The sequence below is a fragment of the Pyrgilauda ruficollis genome, unplaced genomic scaffold (assembly GCF_017590135.1).
Source record: "Pyrgilauda ruficollis isolate IOZ18807 unplaced genomic scaffold, ASM1759013v1 scaffold2, whole genome shotgun sequence".
Taxonomy (NCBI): domain Eukaryota; kingdom Metazoa; phylum Chordata; class Aves; order Passeriformes; family Passeridae; genus Pyrgilauda; species Pyrgilauda ruficollis.
The window spans coordinates 23,382,543-23,404,703 of record NW_024519206.1 but is presented as its reverse complement, the minus strand read 5'-3'; the positions used below and the strand labels follow the sequence as shown (position 1 = coordinate 23,404,703).

General features: G+C 38.5%; 1 protein-coding gene across 2 annotated transcripts in view; it reads left to right on the top strand.

The window, feature by feature from the left end:
• Window positions 1–1,608: 1,608 nt before the first annotated feature.
• Window positions 1,609–22,161, top strand: part of TRAK1 (trafficking kinesin protein 1) — a 103,291-nt gene continuing 82,738 nt past the window's right edge. For both annotated transcript variants that reach the window (XM_041466841.1, XM_041466840.1), the window contains exon 1: window positions 1,609–1,733. In XM_041466841.1, the coding sequence (XP_041322775.1) occupies window positions 1,648–1,733 (86 nt within the window). In that variant the 5' untranslated portion in view covers window positions 1,609–1,647. The remainder of the gene's footprint in view (window positions 1,734–22,161) is intronic.

Here is a 22,161-nt window from a genome sequence, read left to right as displayed (position 1 = left end):
AAGATTTTTCTATTTGAAAAATTCTTATTTGTTTTTACTTTAAATCTTGTTGTTTCACTATCAGGCTCAAATTTAATTTCTTTTACTGCAGGTGTTTCAGTTCATGTTTATGATGAAGTATAGAATTCACAGGGGAATAGAATTATATTTGCAAATGTAAATCACCTCGTCAAATCAACCATTCACCATATGGTGAATTTCAGTCTGCTGTAATCATAGCCTGATGCTTGGAACACTTCTGCACTTTAGTGGGTTAAAACTTGGAGTCAGAACTGTTGTGAAGCAGGAAAACAGTGCTGTGAAAAGGCATTGGGAATACCTGCAGCTCACTGATCAAGTAAATGACAGTTCATGTATCCTAAAGGCTGGATGTTATCCAGTCATACAGTTATGCTCAGTTTGGAACTGAGGAATAATCGTAGAATCAGAATGGTTTAGGTTAGAAGAGACTTTAAAAGGATATTTTTTACTAGAGTAGAGTTGCCAGGAGCCAAAAGCTTGATGCAGTAGGAAGCACTGTAAGGAACCATGTAAGTGTGAGTCTTTTGATTAATTACAATTGAACTTTTAAAAATCTATTTAGTTAGACATGATCAGAGACATGACTTCTAGTAAGCCAAATCAGATAAGTGCTTAAAGTTGTGTTATTTGTTCTTATGTCTGAAGGAGCATCTGGTTGGGAATACTTTTTTCACAAAAGGAGTTGCATTTCATATCTACAAAGATTCAAAAGTTTATCCTTGGTGCAGGCTTGCTCCTGGAAGACAATGTTTACACATCCTCTGTTTTGGCACTATGTTTTCAGTTGGATCAGTCCATGAAAAAAACTGGTACTTGGAGAAGTGTAGGCTGCAATGCCAAGCTTGTCTTTAATGTGAGGGAATAGAAGGCTGGCTGATAAGAACTGTTGTGGCTTGTTTTGGAGGAGAAGTTAAGAAAGGAAATTGCTCACAGTTTTCTTGAGGAATGATGGAATATCTCCAAATTCTTAGAAGTCTGTTGAGGTGACAGGTTGTACCCTACACAAAAATGCCATTTTGAGAAGGGCAGAGTTTGTGACTGGCCTTACCTTGAAGGGTAATTTCAGGAAAAAGGAGTTTAGTTTGTTGGAGTACATGTGTGATTGCCAGATGAGCTTGTAGCTCTGTTCACTCATGAGTGTTTCAACACATGCACCAGAAAGCCTTAGTCTTCTGAGATGTGTGCAGTTTTAAAGTATGGCTTTATTTTGCTCTGTAGATAAATCCTACTACTTTTGTGAAGACTCTGGAAACACTCTGCAGTGTTTTCCTCATGTTTTAGAAGGAAGAAATTTTCTACCATCTGTTCTGTCCAGAGGATTTTTGTGTATATTTGTCTATACAGCTTTGTTCTCAAATTAAAAATTTTGGATGTGGTTACAAATGCAGATACTGTAATATGCATTTAAAAGGCCAAGGTTTTAATGCAGCAGACTGAAAAAAGGAGTAGGCTAACCCTGTTTGATTCAGTTTGGTAGTTTGTGTAACTGCTCTGCCAAGAGAGGGTGAGGAAACTTGTGTGTGAGCCAAAGTTACGATTGCATTCAAATGACCTTACGGCATCAAGAACTGTTCATGTGCAGGAAACACAAATAGAAGCAACATTTAAAGCAAGCCTGCTGGCCAAATGGTGAGATTCTGGTGGGGAAAAGGAGACACAAGAAAGGAAGAATGCTTTGAGGATGATCAGGAGCAGAAGGAGTTTAAAACCAGGTACAGCAGGGGCTGTTTCGGAGCCGTAATCCCCCAGTACTGGTTGTTGCTCTTAGAGCTGAGCTTTGACTGTCGTGTGTATGTAGTGTGTATGCAGAGGCATCGCTGGCCATGCTTTAAATTAACTCAGTCAAAAGAAAGAAATATGGCAAGCGCTGCTTCGGTACTTTTAATTTTCCCTTACTCAGCAGTTTAGTTGAATGCTGTTTTTCGGCTATTGCACTGCATAACGCTGCCCGGCGTCTTTCTCAAATACTGCTGAGCTGAGCTGCTCTTGTGTTCTCAGATGCAGCTTTAGATTCATGGGGCAGGAGTATGGACTTATGCTTTGGTGTTCAAAAGTAGGTTAGTGACAGTGTACTCTGCTTCAGTGGGTCAAGGATCACTGTTTACTGTGCTTGCCTCCCTCCCTGTCTCCACATCTAATGTTAGTAAACTGGCATGTTATTTACCACCATGAGATTTTTTTGACAATAAACCAGAAGGAATCTGAGCTAATATTTTAAGGTTACAGATAAAACTGCTTTGGGCATGAGGTCTCTTAAGCTGTGGTATTATTGTTAAATATGTGCTATGTTGGAAGCTGGCAGATCGATGCAAGAGGAATTGCTTGCCTGCTTTTGCAGGCTTTCAGTTGCAAAGAAATTGCAGTTGTTTGAGGTACTCGTATTGTCCTATATCTGCAGGACAATTAATTTGTCACCAATTTCTGTTGGCACTCCTGGTGATGATATTTATATACTATGTGTATTAATCTTTGTATATGCTGATAGGTAATTTGGTAGCTCTTAGCCCATTTATTGAAACATGCCATTAGTGATGCCTGTCTAATTGATATCCTGCACTTCATTCTGTTAAAATGAAAATTCTTGCAGTATAAGGAGCTTAGACATGAGTGTTTCCTTTGAAATGTGAGGACCTGGACTAAGGTTGTTGTCATTTTATTAGTCCTATTTTCCGGATGTGATTTGAGTTTGTTTTTCTCATCTGAATTTAAATTCAAAGCCAGAACTTTAAAACAGAAAATAAAAGTAAACCGGTTCAAAATTATTAATGAATTGTGAACAATATGAACTGTTTTCTTTGTAGACCTTTTTTAAAGAACAGTTTTGCTTTTTAAATCCAATGGCTCTGGAATATTAGATTGCTGTTGGAGAGTTACGTTCCTGTATTCTGGTGGCTGGAAGTCAGGAAAGCTCTTTAGATTCCCCTCCCCCAACTTGATTTTCACTGCTATAATCAAACAAGGAGCAACTTTTTATAATTTGGTAGTTCTTTTGCTACTGCACAACTTGGCTGTGTCTGAATTCCATGAAAAGAATGAGTATGCTTGGTGGATTTGTAAAAAAAAAAACCTTGCAACTGCTTCTAATCAAGTTTAACTTCATTTTTCATGTGTTCTTTGTTACAAAACCCATTTCAACTTCCAAAGTAGTTTAAAGGACCTTTTTATCGTTGGGAGCTTTTGAGCTTTGGAACAATGCCCATAATAGCTGTTTCTTGCTCTGTGATTGGCTGACTTGAAGGAAGCTGACATTTCTTAATGAAAAGCTTTGCATTTGAAAACTTTATAAAAATACTTTGAATATGTACTACCTGCAATACCTAAAATCCTTAACACAGTCAAAAATCTCAGTGCTACAATTGTTTTCAAACTATTGCAGGAAAGCAAAGGGGAAGGAAACAAGATGTTTTTGTAGAGCTTTTAGCATCTCTGACATGACGTTGCAAAGTACGGGAATGTAATTGTAGTTGGGCAGAGATGGAGCTCATATCAGGCAGAAAGAATACCCTTATTGTTGGTTCTTTTAAATCCCCCTTGTAAACCATCCCCAGTGGTTCAGGTAGGATTATATAGCAACAGAATTGCACTTAAATTCTGGTAGAAGCCCATGTCCTTAGGGACTAGACTAAAGAAAATCTGAAGTGTTTTTGAGTGAAATGCATCTGATGGGTTCTTCTTGTTCATTTCTGTGTGGCTCACATTTTTTTCCTCTTGTAAATTCACATTTCACTTCCTGATAAAGAACATACAGGTACAGTGAATACAGTGATTTTTTCCTTCTTATTTACTTAAATTACCCACATTTATTTTTTCTTTAAGATAAGTCTACTTCCAGTAAGGTGCTTGCATTTATCAGAGTGGCTCAGGATTTGTCCTCATTGTTTCTTGTTAATCTCTAAAATACAGAGGAACAGCTGCCTTGCACAGGTGTTGAGCAATTTTCAGTTTGTAGAGAGAAAGTCTTTTGGAAGGAACATGTTAAAAGAAATACTTTCAACAGACTTACTTCTTGTCAAACCCTAAACCCCTTCCCACACCCCCCTTTGTGTAACCCAGCTGTTTCTGTTAAATATATGAAATGTAATGTTCAATGTATGTGATATGAAATAGAGTGCAATTGAAAGAATTGTTTCTTTCTGGTTAACTGTGTACTAGGAAGGAAAGTTGAATACGGATGAAATTTATATCAATGCTGTAAGGAACAGGAGGTCTTGTCCAGTGAGCAGTTTGGTTCTACACGTGTGAAGGGAGCTTGGATGAAAGCAAACAGTAGGTTTATACTAAAACTTGCAGTCTGTACAGACTAGCAGGGAAATAGAATAACTTAAATGTTTAAACAAAACTGAAAGTATAGGGACTGATGTAAAATACATTTACTAGCCTTCCTAACTAGGACAATTCAAATATGAAGTCAAAGACTGAGGATGTATGGCCTTTTAGGGCAGTACAGTTTGCCTTCAAGTTATCATGAGTCTATTACAGGACTTACTGGGAAAACCTGAGAATTAGAAGTGATTGGAGTGTATTTCACCTTTTGGGTTCCATGTTGTTAGATTTTCAAGTACTGAAACAATTTTCTCATCAACTGTGATAATTTTTTGTCTTTGATCCCACTTCATTCTGAAATCCTTTTTCTCTAAAAGAGATGCAATGTTCTTCCTGATGTCATGTGGCTTCTCACATACACGGTTTCGTCAGAGAACTGGAACTGAAGGTGAAAAAGGTAGCTGACAAAAAGACATTCAATAGAGGAGATGCAAAAAGAATAGCTGCCTAGATAGGCTCTAAAAATCATGTGAACTTTAAGCCACTCAAGAGCTTAATTTAGTGGAAGACTGGCCTGAGAGGCTTAATATAGACAGCTCAGATATCATGTGGAAACTCTAATATAGACATGTATTGATATAAGAGACCTTGAGCTTATTTTTATTTTTCCTGATCAGATTATTTGTTTGCTTCCCTCCTTTAACCCCACTCTTTATTCTCAGGAAATGCAGTAAAATGGCAGCTGTTACTGCACAACTACACCTGACCGTACCAGGAAGAGTGAAGGAAAATTGGCCTTTTGGTACTGGCACTTCTTTTGATTTGCTCAGCTTTCAGTGGAGTCTTCAGTAAACTTTTTTGGTGCTCCTCCTGATAACTTTGGCTGAGAATAAGTGAAATAAGTAGTGACTCTGGTCAGGATGTCGTTCTGCTTGCTGAGAAGTGCTTGACTTCTGAAAGATGCAAGGTCACTGGGATTTCTATTCTTTTTCCTTTCTTTCTCTTTGTGTCTTAGAACTAGTTTATTTGTATGTCTCCCAGTATTGTAGCTTCAAATGATAGCTATTACATCAATAGTACACTGATTTTTAACTCTGTTCAGAAAACTCCTTGTTTATTGCCTGGTCATTAACAAAACATCAGTAGGAAGGTCACAGTGTAACTGATGTGACTTGCCCTTTGACGAAAGTGTCATGGGAAAAACAAATGGACGGGTGGATTCCCTCTGTGTTTACAGTAGTTATGGAAAGTTGTGCTTTGTTAAAATCTCTATCAGGCTTAGGAAAAAAAAAGTGACCCATACTCTTAAATCTTTACTTTAAAAAAAAACCTCCCAGGTTTTCAAGTATCACTTCAGCTGTTACCAGAAATTTATTTGGAATAAAATAATATTGTTGGTTTGGAAGGAGCTGGGGATTTTAACTGTACAAGAAAAAATGTATCTGGTGTAGGTAGTGTTGATATCACTCTGAGTCTTCCTAAAATTACAGTCCTTAATGCAATCACCATTTATGACATGTAATTGTACTTATCGATCTATAATTTCATAACTGAATTTAGTTATGGGAAGTAATGTTATGAAAGCAAGAGTGCTGTCCTCCATGTGAACAGCTGGAATACCTCAAAAATCCTGACAAAACCAGAGTCAGTAGGACACCTGCATGTTCAAAAACTTTCTTAACTGATGGTGAATGTTCCACTACTTAAGTTGTCAGTGAAAAAAGAAATGCTTTGAACCATGTAGAATAAGGGGAGGAATAAGAGTCAGACCCAGGCTTTTAGCAGTTGGTTGCAGAGTTTTTGTTGTCAAAACACAAGAACCACGTTGTTCGTCCTTCATAATTAAGTCAGTATTCTTTGGTAGCACTGAGTGGTAGAAGTTGCAGAAGTTTGTGATCTTCACAGGGAGGACAGTTTTGTGTATGAAGTTTCTAAGTCTTGCTTTTTCTGTGTCTTTCTGAGAGATGGCAAGTTTCTTTTGAATTAAAAAATCACAAATACTGAGTTTGTAAGATGAACAAGTGAGTAGGTATTTTTTGTGTTGGAGCACTCTTTCCATTTCATAAGTGCCATTAAAATTATTCTTCCTTCTCAAGGCTTGATGGAAACATGCTTTGCATACCTTTTGGAGACTAACTGGCCTACTTTGATTCTGTAGCTCAGAGCTTTGAGTAATAAAGGATTTCATGTGCATTTTTCTGTGATGATCACAGCATGCAGTGAAGCAGCAAAACCCACAATGCAGGTATCCATACAGATGTGACCTGGGCAAGTCTTTTAATCCCCTGACTGCTTTACTACTGTTTTGTAGCAGGAAAAATAACTTTGAATGTGGAGAGCCTTCCACTTGCTTACAGAATGTTACATGTGTTATTACATGTTCTTTCTGAAGACTTCCACAGAAACAATCATGGAAGACTGCTGAATTGCAAAGCAGTATCTATTTAAGTGCATTAAATTCAAATTATCAATATGATACTAACATACTTAGATTTTACAGTAAGTATTGCTTATAATGCAAAACCCTGAACTTTGAGTTTGCCTGTAAAAAAATCTGTCATCTGGGGAAAAAAATATGTGTTCTGTCTGTGGTGGTCATGGATGGGCATGCAATAAAGGCTTCCCTACCTCAGCAACCATTCTTTAGTCTGCCTTTTCAGTCTCTCTTGTCATCAGATTGAGCTGTGGAGCTGTTACTAAGTTTGCAGAAATGTTTTCCGCTGATAATGTGCATGTCTTGTAGTTAAGAAGTTATTTTTAGCACTCTGGTGAGACTCTTAGAGTCATTGAGGGACAGAACCCTGGCGCAGATCTGGAAAAGGGAGCTGCTTGCTAATGGATAGGAATGGGAGAGGGGAAAATGGTACCTTTCATTCCCAACCATCTTTTTCTGGTTTTGACTACATTGATCTTTCCTGGTAACTTGCAAAGAAAGGGCACATTTCCCAGGTTTGTGTTTGGCTGGGAATAATCTCTGTGTTACCGAGGCAAAATTGGTAGAATTTCATGAGTGGAAACTTCCATTTTCGCTATGATGATTTTCAAGGGCTGCCTGGATCTCAACAGACACCTTCTAACTAGAGTGAATCTGAGAGGTGCTGCTCTTCACTCTACCGTAATGGAAAGGCTTTGACCTGAGACAGTTTGTATGAAGTCAGAGTTATAGTAATCTGTTCACTGCATTTGCTAATATACCAGACTTTTCCTGACTGTGTAGTTAGTACCCAAGAAAAGTTAATGCAGACAACAGTGCCACTGAAAAAGCAAATTGTTTTAAATTGTGGAACCTTTAATTTGACCGTAATACTCAGCTACAAGCAGCTTTTTAATGCTTCAAATTTAATAAAACCCCTGAGAGACTCAATTTGACCTATTTTATTCATATAACTATTATGTAAAAAGATTGCTGATGTAGAAAAACAGCAGAAAGAACGAGGGTTAATATAGACAGCTCAGATATCATGTGGATATCAGATATCCACCAGTTCACATGCTATGCTGAAAGCTGCTGTTTTTTCCAGATGGCAGAATAGATAGTGGGACTCACCTAAGTAAATTGCTGTGCTTTTCCTCTCTTCCAGCTTTTTCTTACTTTTAATGTGTGTTTTGTTTTAGTGCCATAATCAAAGGTCACTCCCAGTCTTTCAGTCTCCACATGCATGGCTGAGTGAATGCGTTTTTCTTTCATGTTTATCTTTGCAAAGAAAATCTGTGGGTGGAGAATTTAACATGGGATTCAGAGTGCTTTGGGACTTCTCTAAATGACATACCTGGGAATGCTGCCACATAGCAGACACGTTTCAGTGATGTGTATTTCATTACTGTAGGACACCAAAGATGAAGTAAGGTAGGCTGTGACAATTGCTACTGAAAGTGTTCATAAAGTAACACTCCATGCAAGAGAAGGCCTGCAGGCATGCTGAAGAGCATCCTTCTTTCTTATTACTATTTTGAGGTAGGTTTTATATGTTCCACCATACTATTTCTTTATACTGGAGAAGTGTCATTTATCTGATATGAAAAAACTTCTCCCTTTCTTACTGGAAAATAAATTTGAAAGACAGATATTTGTCTGTGTTTCCTCAGACCAGTCAGGATGGGTTCATGCTGAATGTCGTATCTCTTTGTTTTGACTGGTAGGCATTGGTCTTGCTTACAGTATTGTGTGATGGCCAACTTCTGTGCTATATGTGCAGTTGTGTGGATTTTTTGGGGCTTGATCCAGTGGTGCACTATCGTGTCTGTATTGTCTGTATAGAATGTTTGTGGGAAAGCTTTGCATATGGCACTTCAGTTGTGTTGAGCTGGATATTTTCTGCTCACTGTCAGGTAGAACATGTGATGTACTCTGGATAATTTGCAGACTAGCTTAGCTGAAGTTCAGTTTTATTTTTACAGCTGTTTGTAATTTGTCTGAAGAGCACAGGCCATAATGGTTAAAACCTGGTGCCTGTGGTGGTGTCCCTTGTCTTGTAGCAAAGGGAATTGATGATGAATGCAAACTGTACCATGGTAGCCAAACATGAAATATTTGGTTTTAAAGACTTTTTGGCATGTGTGTCTCTGCTGAGGCTGGTGATTGTGCTGAATAACATAAAAATGGTGCGGTCAGTGTCTTCTCTAGTTGCCTTTAACTCTGTGCTGCCAATGTCTTTTCAGCACTGTGCAGCTGTGTTACCTGCACATATGTTTGGACCAAGGGTAGAGCATGTTCAAATTCCCTTCCTGCTTTCATTTGTAGGAATATTCACTGTCACTGTGCACTAATGCACATTCTACATTATTTTGCCCTGATTTGTAAATAAATGTATAAATTCAAAGAACTGAGCAGAATAGATTAATATCTCTTCAGTGACGTAGTTGTGACGCATGACTGCAAAATCAAGCTTCTTATTGAATGAGAATAAACTTGTACAGGGGAAAGAGGAAGAATCTGTCAGAATTGAGTAACCTGTACCTAAATACCCTCCAGTAAGTCACAAGTGCACTGCAGCAGCAAGAAAAGAGTAGTCTTTGTTCTAGCTGTGTGTTTGCGGTTTTTGTGGTTTTTTAATTGCACTATAAATTGATATCTCTGTACAGGGCCCTTTGAAAATAAACAGCTTTGTTCTTCAGTCATTCAGGTCGGAACACAACATAAAGATTGAGGAAGAATGGAAATCTATGAAATGGCACTATTATGCAAAAGCTTTTTGAGAACTTGAGAAAAAAACAAAACGCACCAAAAACCCCAAAGTGTACTGCCAGTTCTTAAGTGATCTGTTGTCTGTGTCTGGACTTGTTTTACATTGTTCTTTCCTACCTTACTGCAGATTTAGCATGAATTATCAGAAATCAGTGGGAGCTGTAAAACACCCTTCTATTCCATATCACCATGATTGTATGAACACTAATTCAGCAGTAGGATTCTGTGGGAGACCACATGGGTGTATGCTGTGGTGTTTGCTTGGAGTTTCATGGCCTGTTCTGGCAGAACTGGTCTCTTCTCTGACCCATCTGGCATAGCGTGCAAGTGATCTTAGCCTAGAAAGTTGTGGATCCAAGTCAAGCTGCTGACCTGTTCCTCCTGCTTATTAATATACCTTCCTGTTTGTCCTGCAGTCAGTGTATAGAGCGAGGCTGGGGAAGAGCATTTCAGCAGTGTCTCGCCCTGCCGAGAAGGTGGCAGCGTGCCTTTCTCGGGTTGCACAGAGACACTTTGGGCTGCGGGCTGCAGCTGCTCTGGGTGTCTGTGCCTGCGGAGTCTGCACGGAGCAGCAGCTTTGAAGAAAGGGCACAAGTGGTGGAACTGCAAACCTGCCACGGAAATCTGTTAAAAGAGAGAGAGGTCAAGGAAGGTTCTGGTGCAACTTGTCGCTGCCAACACATTCACCCCAGAGAGGCTGTGCTAGACTGACTGCTCCTTGAAAGCTGGCTGCCTTTCTAAACTGCAGGACAGTGGCTTATTTTGGCCTTGACCTGTCAGTTGCTGGCGTTGGTGATGATGGAAGTTTACAAGGGAATTACTGCTAGGCTTGAGTCACGGGAAACTTATCTGTGCTTCCTGTTTTGGCCATGGAGATTCCAACCTAATGAAGAATATTAATAGAGTGTTTTTATTCAATAGTGTAAATGAGGTATATACATTCTATTTCTTCTTCCTTTTCTGTTTCCATGGTGAGGGACAGGTGTGTGAAAACTGAGTCATGGGACCTTACAGAGACATTAAAGTGCAGAAAAGAGAAATGTAATATTGTAAAGAGAAGGTTTTAAAGTGATGGCAGAATTTTCACTGAGAAGAACAGAAAATGGTTCTTGGTAGAAACTGAGGGTCTTGCTGAACCCTGTGTTTGGTACAGGTGAATAACAGTGCATTTCTGAACATCTGGATTCAGAACAGCAAGGGATGTAAGGGTGGTCTAGGGTAGCCACATCTCTACTATGCACTAGGAATAGCTACAGTATTTAATACCATGTATCCTGGTAGAGGAAATACTGCAGTTTTCACTTTAGAATACAGTCTTGTGTTTTGCTTGAACTGCTGCATGAACTGTCTGGACTGCTATGTTCCTCTAACCAAAGGGATGACCAACACTTTGTTAAACAAAAGCTGAAATTTATTTGTGTGGGGCAAGTGATAGCTCAGAGATTTTGCCATTATTTGGCATACTTTTTAATGTTATTTCAGCATTTCTTACTTAAAATGGTGTTTGAGCCCAAACCCCCAGGCAGATACACTATAATATTTCACCTTGCTTATGCTTAAAGCATGACTAAATTTAAATCAAAAGTTTTTCTACATTAACTGTAAAACAAGTTAAGTAGATTGATTTTGTTTCAGGGAAGTCAATGCCTACACAGAATATAAAAGTATATTTCTAAAATTTCTTGCTTTTAATTATGTGATATGCAGTCCTTTCTACACAAGTTCATTTTTTCCTTCTGCCACATTAAGTTGCAAGGAATTGCTCTCCAGACCTTCTTCAATAGCAAAGAGAGCTTCATGTTCTCTCTTTACAGTAAAAGAGATATGATAAAGCTTTGAGGTCTGCTGTAAGAACATACTGGACAGAGAACTGAAAATTAATGAAGGCTTAAATAATGAAATTGAGGGTGTGCTGTCTCCAAGCACTTTTTAATGTTACTGGCTTCAGCTGTCACATCTTGGCTTCTTTTAAACTTCTTTAGCTCAAATAAGAGTTTATATATCAAACGAGCAACGCACACAGGGAATTTAAGAGTAGGTAGAGAGATCTGCTCCTTTCAGGAACTCATGTGTTTATATTAAGGATTGTACTTGTAGGCCTTGCTTTCCATTTTACCTGTTGCTCTTGAAATCTGAATCTTCCACAACTCCCTTGATAGAAGCTCATTTCTTCGTGCACAAAAAATGAAAAATGTGAGTCTTTCAAACAGACAGATTAATACTTTGGCTTTAGTGATACTTTCATATGATCTCAAAATGTATCATCTTCAAATATAATTGTGGCCAGACCATGTTCCGGTCTTACTACAGTTATTTTGAGAAAACTGAGTATTGGGAATGATAACTTTCCTTATGCTAGAATATGTATGAGTCAAGGGAAATGAATTCTAATTGTGGTTCTGAGGCTGATAGGACCATTGCTCTGCCAAGTTAGGTCATGAAGAAGCATTTTGAAGGAAGACATTTCTAAGCATCATAATATACTTGTTTTGAGAGAGGATTTCTTTTAAATTGCAGATGGGCAACATTAGTGATTTTTTAAAAAATACTTTTCAACTGAATAAAAATTGCCTCAAATGCTGAGCTTTTCAACCTTGTAAAGCTTCATGTTGTTCTCTGCACTTTTACATTCAGCATGTCTCTATAATATTTTACTGAATGGGTTCAATTTCTTTTTATTGCCCAAGCAAGGGCTGTTTTTGATACTGTAGTGAAAAGTTCCACTTTCAGAGAAATTTCAGTCTTGCACACAAAGAATAAAATCCTTAACATATAGGAAAAAGGTTTGTCTAATAACTGTTTTCCTCATGGAAAGCTGGCTGGGTTGCTTGCCTGAAGCTGTTGGTAGACTCTGAATGCTTTCTGAATGGGTGCTAAGATACAACTAAGTCACAAGGCATGTTGATAAGTGGGGAACTGAAATGGCTGATGGTAGAGCAAGTCAGCTTGTCTAGTCCACTTACAGTAGTTTTCATTCTCAGCAGAGAATTCCAACTGAGCTGGAGCTGTCGGGGCAGTTTGTCCAATGCTTTCTTACTGCCTGTGCCATGAATCTGCTAAGTGAGGTTCAGTGTCCAGGACTATCTGTTGTGTGTTTTGGAGAACATGTACATGCACACAGCAATTTATCTGAGGACAGCTTCAGAAAGTGCCTTGTCTAATGGTTATCACAACTATTTTCCAAAGTCAGTTTCCAAATGGTCTGGAACCATTTGATCCATCTGCACTGAGTGAATCCAAATTTCTGTTTTTGTGGTTCTTTGGGGAAGGCCACAATGCAGGATTTCAGTTTCAGTCTGTATCTAAGTAAGATAGTCTGCAAATGAAGCAAAAACTGAGCTTGTATTTAATCTGTATTTATACCCCCTAGCTTAAGCTCTTGTGTAGTTCTCCCCTGTAAGGAGAGTTTATTCTCTTTTGTTTTGTTTGGGGTTGGTGTTTTTGTGTGTGTATGTGTGTGTGTAAAGACTGTATCACAGCTTTGTCCTTGCCATCTTCATGTTAGTGCCCTTGAATTCTAAAAAACTCTGGTTTAAAATCTTTGCTTGTGTGACTTTGACTTTAATGGCACTAAGCCATGGATAATTGGCTCAGTTTCCTAAAATTCCACAGCCTGTTGTTAAGATAAACATTTCTAGGTTCCCAAGGACACAGACACATATATATGCTAATATACTGATTATACAGAGCAACTTTTAAACAACAAATTCTTATTTTCTTATTTTATTCTTGGTGTTTTCACGCAAGCATCAGTAGCAGAAAAATGGCTCAACAGAAGTCATTTAAGATTTTAAAACTAATACATTCAAGATTTTTAAACTACAATGTTGCTTTTTGAGAAGGGCTATGAAATGGCTTTTTTTGCTGTAGCCAATGGCCCCTAGGGGAGTGGAGGGAAGCAGTCCTGCATGGAATGGTGTGTTGAGATGCACCCTCATTAGTCATGGACACATGTCTCTCAGTTGCTGGGAAGGCCATGTGACCAAGGCTTTGGTATAAGGCCCTGGATTGTTGTTCATGAACTTGTGGTCTTGTGTCACTCCCCAACAGTGGTACCTAAAGTGGCTTGTGAGATTCAGATATCACCAAGTGTTGGAGATGTGGCTTTCTCCGGGCTGAAAAGGGCTGTGATCTGCATTCCCCCCAGCCCAGAGCTTTAGGGAGGGGCTGTAATTATAGAGCTCGTGACAGAGCTGCGTTCAGTTCACTCGTGTCCTCTCAAACATAACAGTGTATGGTTGAAAGCATTGCTCCCATACACACTTAATCAGAGATGGCAAAAGAAAATGGATATGAGGCCCAGGGATATTAACAGCCAGTTAAGAAATTGTGGGATAGGCTTTGAGAAACTCTGTGCACGTTCAGGATTGTAAGGCAACCTTGAAGAATGATGGAGGCTCTCACTGGATTGTGCCAGTTGCTCGAGCACGTGGGGAGGTTTGCTGCCAGGGAGTGAGGGCCAGTGATGCTAGTGAGCCAAAGCAGATCGACTTAGCATCTTACTCAGAGCAGGAATTGGTGGTCTGACTGTCCTTGGAGGTAAGCTTCCCAGTAGTTGTCTCTGAAATTGCTTCTAGCAGCAAGAGGATATTTAAATTTCTTCATTTATGAAAAAAAAGGCTGTTCCTACTCAGCAGGTGGGATTTTGATTTGTTTGTTGGTCTTATTTTTTAATCATCTTTTAATATAGTTATTCAGCTTAGTCCAAAGCAATAAACTCAGTCTTAAAATAAATGGATAAGGACCCAGGAGTTAACGGTGTGTGGGTCTTGAGTTTTTTGAGTTCTGTGCTTGTTTTGTTGGGTTTTTTTTCAGGCAGTTTGCAAAGAATTTCATTCCTCTTATCCCTGCTCTCACTGACTGTGTGCAATAAGAAACAGTAAAGAAAAGCAGCAGTCTTGTGTTATATGAGATTTTGTGCAAACATTTTCAAAAGGTCAGCTATTGAAATTTTAAATAATGACACTTTTTTCCAATACTGTAAATCAATATTTTTAAAAAATTAAAGTCTACCAACTCCATGTAGACTCTTAGAAGTCATTGTGGAGGGTGAGAAAGGAGAAATTCCTCCTGTAACAGGAGAAGAACAATAGTAATGAAAAACAAGTTTAAAATTCCCCCCTCTCCCACAGGTTTTAAACCATGATAAATATTTGGTTATATTTGGTTTGAGCCAGTCTGTTCTTTGTTTAGAGTTACTTGACTAAAACTCTTGGCCCTGACTTGCTGGCAATTAGTTGTATTGTATTTTTGATTAAACAGTAGTGTGGTGGTGGTGGGAAACCAACATACTAGCATGGTCTTTTGGCTGTCTTCCCCTGCTCTTTAGTGTTGCCCTAAGGAGCAGAGTATGGCTGGGCTGGCTCATCAGGGATTTAGCTTGGAATGGGAACAGATTTAAATTTGAATATCTTTACCTACTGCCTGCTGTCTTAGGCCTAGCCATTCTTCAGTGAGTTCTTGGGGGGTTTTATTTTGTTTCCCCTGTACAAGTAGCTAGTTCATGTTTGTGTAGTGCATTTGTGACTCCCTCCTCTGCTTCTGGGCAAGTGCTCCCACTGATCCTTCCTGTGGATGGGAAGTGAGCTCAGCACTCAAGAGCAAGGACAGTGGTGTTACTTCAGCTGCTGCAGTTCAGAGAGTTTGTGGTAATCAACAGCTCACCCCAACTAGCAGAAAAGCTGTACCCAAAACTCTCATTTGAAAGCTTTTGAGGTTTGTGGAGATGTAAAGAAGTAGGGAGTTCCATTCACTTGTGGTGCATAAATAAAGAGAATTTTTCATTTTTCTGTTATCACTGTTCTCACCCATATTGTTTGAGGACCTGGTTTGCTGTTAATGTAGTCATTTCCCCCATACCTGACCTCTGACAAATCTTTGATACCTGCCTTTTTGTAGTGGTAAAAGGAGATATGCTGGCAGAGATGGTGTTTATGTACCAAAACTGATGCTCTTATATTCTAGCTTGTGTGTTCACTGTTTTTGAGGCTGGAGTCCATACTAAATATAACAGCAGCCTAATCCAAAATTATTAGGTGGGTTTTTTTTGTTTTGCCTTTTTTAAGTCATAAGATCTTATCTTCAACAAGTATTGGTCCATGCCTTTTGAACCCATCTTGTAGTGATCTACCTCAGTGAGCATCTTGCACACACATGGGTGTGAAAAGAAAGTACATGTTTGGGGTATTTACACTTTGCATTGCCATACCTCTGAGCTTTGTTTTCTTTCTTCATGAATTCCTTGTTTGCTTGCACATGCAGTTCTCATACACTCTGCCTTAGTGGTGGAGGTGTTTGGACAGCTTTCCCTTTCCAAGGCAGGTACACAGCTGAAGATCTCCCAGCCAAGAGCATGAGGTGTTGCAGGAAAGGGAGCGCACCATTTACATTTTTGCAGTTTGGTTTGTTCACTGAGAGAGGGGTATGGTGCGGAGAGCATGGTTTTTGGCCTATATTTAATAAATGGAGAGGGAGCTGTAAAAAGCTCGCAGTGTAATGTGAGCCTTACACAAGGAAGAGCTATTTATAGATCCCTGCAATATTTGCCTGAAGGAACTTGAGAGCAGAGTGGGGCAGTGTTATGTAAAGCTGGGTGAGAGCACACTTGTGCCCTCACAGCTGTGAAGGTCAAACCCAGGGCTTGTCTTACAGTAGGCTTCCACTCTCCCTTGCCCTGAGGGGAGAAGAGACTGATGGGCTTCTTCTGAAGGCCAAATCCTAGTGGTGAGAAACTTTGGTTTGTGGAGAGCAGTGGTGTGGTTTTCTTTTAAGAGGCTTATTATTTGTGATGTTTTCATTTCCTTGTTTTTTTGAGAAAACATGACTGACTTGATTGATGACTTAATTGTCAAATAAAGCTAAACAAGGTCACAGCAGCAGCTCTGGGGATCTTGAGAGTGAGATTTCAAGCTGTACATGGTTATATTATGGTTTAAGCAGCTTCTTGGTTATTGCTGCTGCTATTCTGTCTTTTATTCTCATGTGGTGACTATTTTATTTTAAATGACATTACCGTGCCACTGGCAGTTAACCAGGTATTGTTCTGGTTTTGGATGCCTTCATCAGCTTAGTACTTGTTCATTAAGAGGCTTTATAAAAATGATTTTAGAAACCCTACAGCTCTTTATCTTGAAAAATTTTTTTTTATAGTTGCACAGGCAGAAAGGCCTTTCTTTGGGAGGCATATACCTTGGGAAGATCCTTCATAGCATGTGGCATTAATACTGGGTGTTGATACTTTTCTGAAAGATTGCATTTGGCTAGGTCAAAGCATTCCTAACCCCACTATGAAGGAAAAAAAAAATCCAAAACTAACAAAAAGTGTGGAATATGATCTGAATGTACTATAAAGATAGGAAACTTCAGCAAGAAGTTTGATTAAAAGGACCTTGACTGGCTTTAAAATTTTGGATAAGGACGTAGTCTGGACTTGTCCAAGATGTTTGTCCCTTTAGTTTTTACTGTAAAATTATTGTAAGTCTTGTAACATGAGAAATGCAGAATTATGTAAAGTGTTTGAAAGTAAATAAGGTGCTTCTCACATTCTGTCACACATCTATGATGCCTGGACTCTTTATGTCCCTTGAGTGAGAGGTTTTAACTAAGCAGTCAGCATTCTGCATGTTCAAAAGGCAGCTTCTGAGCAGAAGCTAACCCCCATGGTTTATAAAATGTTATATACTACAGCACATAATTAAAACAACTCAGTAAATTATTTGGGACCATATTCAGCCTTTATCTAAAAGTTAAACAGTGAATGTTTATATATGTGTGTGTGTATGGGTGTGTGTAAAAGCCAGACCTTCTGCAAATGGTGATTTCTTCAAGGTCTTTAAATGGAAGAAGGCATTTTGACTGGCTTTTGAACCCACCCACTTAGTGAAGAAGTCGTTTTTAAATTAAAAAAGCAAAACTTACCAATTCAAAATCTGCATTACAAAAGAAATAAGAATTTGGATATTTAAAGCAATTCTAAGTTGCTTCAGTTGATTATTTTCCCAAACAACAAAGGTAGGTGAGCATATTAATCTTGTTACATATGAGACAGACATATAAAGACATACATAGCTTTGATTTGCTTCAGTGTCTACATGGAGCATTTTGCATCTGAAGAATTTTTTTTTTGGTGGGGGGTAGATAAGAACCTTGAGGATTCTTTTTAAGAAGCTTAGTAAAATTTACCAGACTTAGTTTAAAACAGAGGTGCTTAATAGATTATAACGTGATGCACAAAACAAGGAAGGATATTTCTGGTGGGACTCTTTCAAGTACATAAAAGGGTGGAGTTTGCACATTCTAAAACCCTCTGATGTGTTTAAGTAGCAGTTAGTACTTAGTAAATGAGAATTAGTGAATTAGTAAATGAGAATACCAGATCAGGGCTCTGAAGCTCCAGGCAGATGTGAAGAGTAGAAAGCTCTCTCAATCCCTTGATATCTTGTGGTTCTGTCTAAATTAGCAAATACTTTGGTCAGTAGGGCTGGGTAACTAGATCAAAACTCTGGAGCTTCATAAATCTTTATTACTGATTTGAAGGGGTTACTTTAGATTAGATTTAGCCTGTCACCTTGGGCTGAATGTCCCCTCTTACCCCTGCAGTTTGAAGCTTCTTGAAGGATAAAATTTAATAAGTGCATGCCAGATGACTTGTCAGTGAGGTAGCCCATGGGGCTACCTGAAGTTTCATGTTTCTGTGAGACTGCAAGTAGCATTTGAAGTGCATCTTGCAGCAGAGTTTTCAGATTCTTACTCAAAAGGGAATTGATTGTTCATATGTACCAGAGCTGTTCACAGTAAATGGTTTTGCTTCTTCTCTAAACCAAACAGCATAGTTGAATTACATATGAGAGTATGCATAGCAAAAGGATGACCTGGAAGATTTTAGTCAGATGTTCTGGAAAGATATTTTTTCCCCTCTGTTAAGGAAGTATTTCTTTAAATTGGCAGACATTCAGAGTGTCCCAGTTGTCATTTTGAACTATTGAATAAGAGTAGTGTTTGAATCACAAAATCTGAGCTGGATAATTAAACATGGTTCAAAGCTTAATAATCACCAAAGGGTGCAGCATGTGGCTCTTGGGTAGCACATTAGGACTTCCAGATGTTTTGTGACTACAATAAATTACTGTTGCTACAATCCAAGATGGTGGTAAGAATAATGTTGCAAAGTTATGGATAACTAACTCAGCTTTGCTGAGCTCTAGGTAAGCACATGGCTGAATATCTCTGTATCTTTTTCTCCTTTTGATGAAGAAGGATTACTTAAAGTCATTTGAGTATTTAGATTGAGAGCTAAGTTGCATTTAGTGCTGAATGAAGAAAAGCTTCATCTCAAATGGCAGTGAAAAAGCAAGTGGTTTATTTTATTTGCTTGTATATGAAATTTGTAATGTATGAAACTCAACCCTTTCCCCACAAAACAAACCACAAAGAAAAAATGAACAAATTTCTTTTCATGTCCAGAACCCAGAAATGGCTGACTGTTCTGGAGATTTTTTTTTCCCTCTGCCTCAAAACCATAAAATTTTGGCTGTTGTCTAATGTAAATGTGTCTTAGCTTTGAACTGCTTTGCCTAGATAACTGGCAAAGCTGGATTTTTTTTTTTTTTTTTTTTTTTTTTTTTTTTTTTTTTTTTTTTTTTTTTTGTATGTTGAACACAGTGCTGACTAATCACAGCTCAATTCCTGACTTGCCTTCTGTAATCTGGGCTGCCACAGGTACACTGCAGTCAGTACCCAATGTACTTCTTCATCACATCTTGGTTACGTTGCAGTCATAGTCCAATCTATTGTGTGGAGGTACTATTAGATTGCAGAGGTGTTGGCTGTATGTAGAATTTAAGGTCTTCATGTAGTAATCATGCTAGTACTCTGTTTTAGGCATTCATTGGGTTAGACCAAAATCTGGGCATTCTGCAGAGGTGGTGTTCAGGAGCAACTCTTTGTACTTGTTGATCACTCTAACACGGAGCAAGGTTGAAACGATTGCCTTTCAACAAACAACTGACATATTAGGTTTATTCAGAGTAGAATGACCTTTGTTAAAAAGATGATAACTTTAGGGAATTTTGGTCTTTCAGCAAACAGTTTTACACTGAAGGATTTTGTTCAAACATTCCAAATTAAATCTTACTTTAGTACCACATTTGTCTATTTCCCTCAAACTTTCATTGTATTTAGAGTGGGAGAAATGGCACAATACAGCCAATGGTCCCATACTGAGGCAAAAGCTGAATTATGTCATATTAGATAGGAGAGGAGTTACTTAAATCCTATATCCAGGCTTCTGTTGACATACACAGTAGAAAGAATGAAATTTGTGTTGAATTTTCATTAAAAGTTAAAATCTGATTTACAAACTCTGCACTTGTTTGGATGTCAGATTAGGTACAAAACTGTGATAATTATTTATATCCTCATTTGTATGTCCGAAGGAGTGAATACCAAGGAGTTCAATAACAATTTGTACCACCTTGTTTACAAATATTGTGTGTGCAGGTGACACTGACGAAAGAATAATATTAATATTGTGTATTTTCTGGGGACAATAACTACCATGTCCATTTCTCTTTATGGCTGTTTTGACAATCCGGTAAAAAGTGTTCAATTGCAGTTTATTTTTGTTTTCTGCAATAGGAAGACTTATATAGAAGTTTAAAGGACAAGTGTTCACTGCCTGAATTAGGTGGTAATATTTGCCTTGCAAGAGATACCATGCAAACAATGCCTCTGTAGGTTTTAGAAGAATGAACAACATTTCTCCCCTGTGTTTATGGAAACTGAGGATATTTAATAAGTCTGAAAGGAAGCAGACACACACATTTATGCTGGCTTTCTTTCCTCTGTGATACAAGGTTTTAAGATCAAGGCAAATTCTCTTCCTTAAACCTGAACTTGACTTTCTCATGTAGATGCTCCATGTGTTTCTGTAGTAGACCAGGCAGACTGACTGTTGTGAATTTTGGTAAGTTTAGCTTTTGTTCCTTCTTTGTACTTTAAAGCTTATTTTCCTCTAGTTTCCATAAGTGACAACAGTGAAACAGTTTGTGTGAAGGAAGAGCATTGATGACTTTTGTTTCTGAATGCGTATCTCTGTTTACTCTTAGCAGAGCCAAGGGTTGGGATGGAGCTTACAGGAGGGGGAGAACTGGTTCCATGGTACCTCAGTAGAGTGAATGTTAAGAGGTGAAACTCGTTCAACACAAAATTCTAATGCAAATTGGAATGTTATGTTGGGAATGTGGCCAAAAGTACTTTTGGTGAGGATTGTGTGGGAGAGAGTCAGAAATGGTGGTCAGGTATGTCAGATGCTGGATGACATTTGTTCAGAAAAGTTACAAGATCTTAAATTCCCAGAACTCACTTGAAGGCTGCAGACAAATCACACCTTGGTTATCAGTGTTATTTCATTCAGGAGTGCTGTTTTCTTACTGGCTTCCTGAGGTTGCTAAGGCAGGGCCTGGGAAGGAGGGGAGAGGAGGGCAAGAAAAACTGAAAAGTGCTGTTGGAACATTTAGTTATTTAATCCTAGTCAAGGCCTTGTTCATAACAACAGACTTATCTAACAGTTTCCCAAAACAAATGTAATTCACAGATGTGTGGCAGCAGTTAGGACAAAACTGGGCGCATCTAATCAGTGAGTCTGTGCATTTCCAGTACTTTTTCTTGTTTATAGCTTAAACTGTTTCTATCTTCAGTGCAGAGGGGAAAATTAAGATTTGCATTTTGATTCCAACTTCACTTGAGCAAATAATTTTTAATATCACTAATCTCCCTCTAGTTATTCCTAAGGAGCCACTTGAAAGGGGACCATTTCAAAAGTAATCAGTACCAGTAACCCCATTGTTCTTTTCAGTATGTACTGTGGTAGTGCAGGAATAATGGATGCTCTGCAGGGGAACCATAACACTTTCTGTTAAAGCACCCGAGTGAAACTTTCTCTTCCTGCAGCTGCCACAGTAGAGTATCATTTTTATTAGGATATGATATAAATTTGTCATTCAATTTAGTGTGTTCATTTAGCTGTTACTGTCCTTACAAAATACAGTTTTTGAGTCTGAGTCTGAGAAGTATTTCCAGGTTAAATGATACCATGCAGGAATACAAGTGTGTGTAATAAAGGAAAACTTAATGAAATGTTATTTTGTGTATAAGGCTGTTTTTTTCCAAGAGTTAATATTGCCCATCTGTTTTCTAGCTATGGTGTTCTGATTTCAGTGCAACTGTATCCTTGTTTAGACCCTCTGAAAGGGGGAGAGAATTTTGCTTTTTTGTTCTTATACCTGTGCTGAAGGGGAAAAATAGGTAGAGAAAATTGGTGCTGGTACAGTGTTCCAGCTTTGTTGCAAGTCTTTTCTGGGGCTTACTCCCCAAAGGTCTAAACACCTGATCTTTGTCTTGACAGTTTAGAGACTGATATTTGAGTCTTGCAGTGAGTTTCTAGAAATACTGTCATGTTCTGTTGGAGCAGTAATGTTACTGGGTAGAAATGCCAGAAAACAAGATGCTGAAATACTGAGTGTAACTTTAACAGCAAAATAAGATTATCTGGACATGTTCCAGAGGTTAGAGAGAGCCTTTTTCACACAGAATTCTCAAGAAAACTGTTGTTCTGGTTCTCAGTGAAGCACTGAACATAGCATGTTCTATTGCTGTGCTTACATATGGACTTGCATTCACAGCCGCTGCTTGCA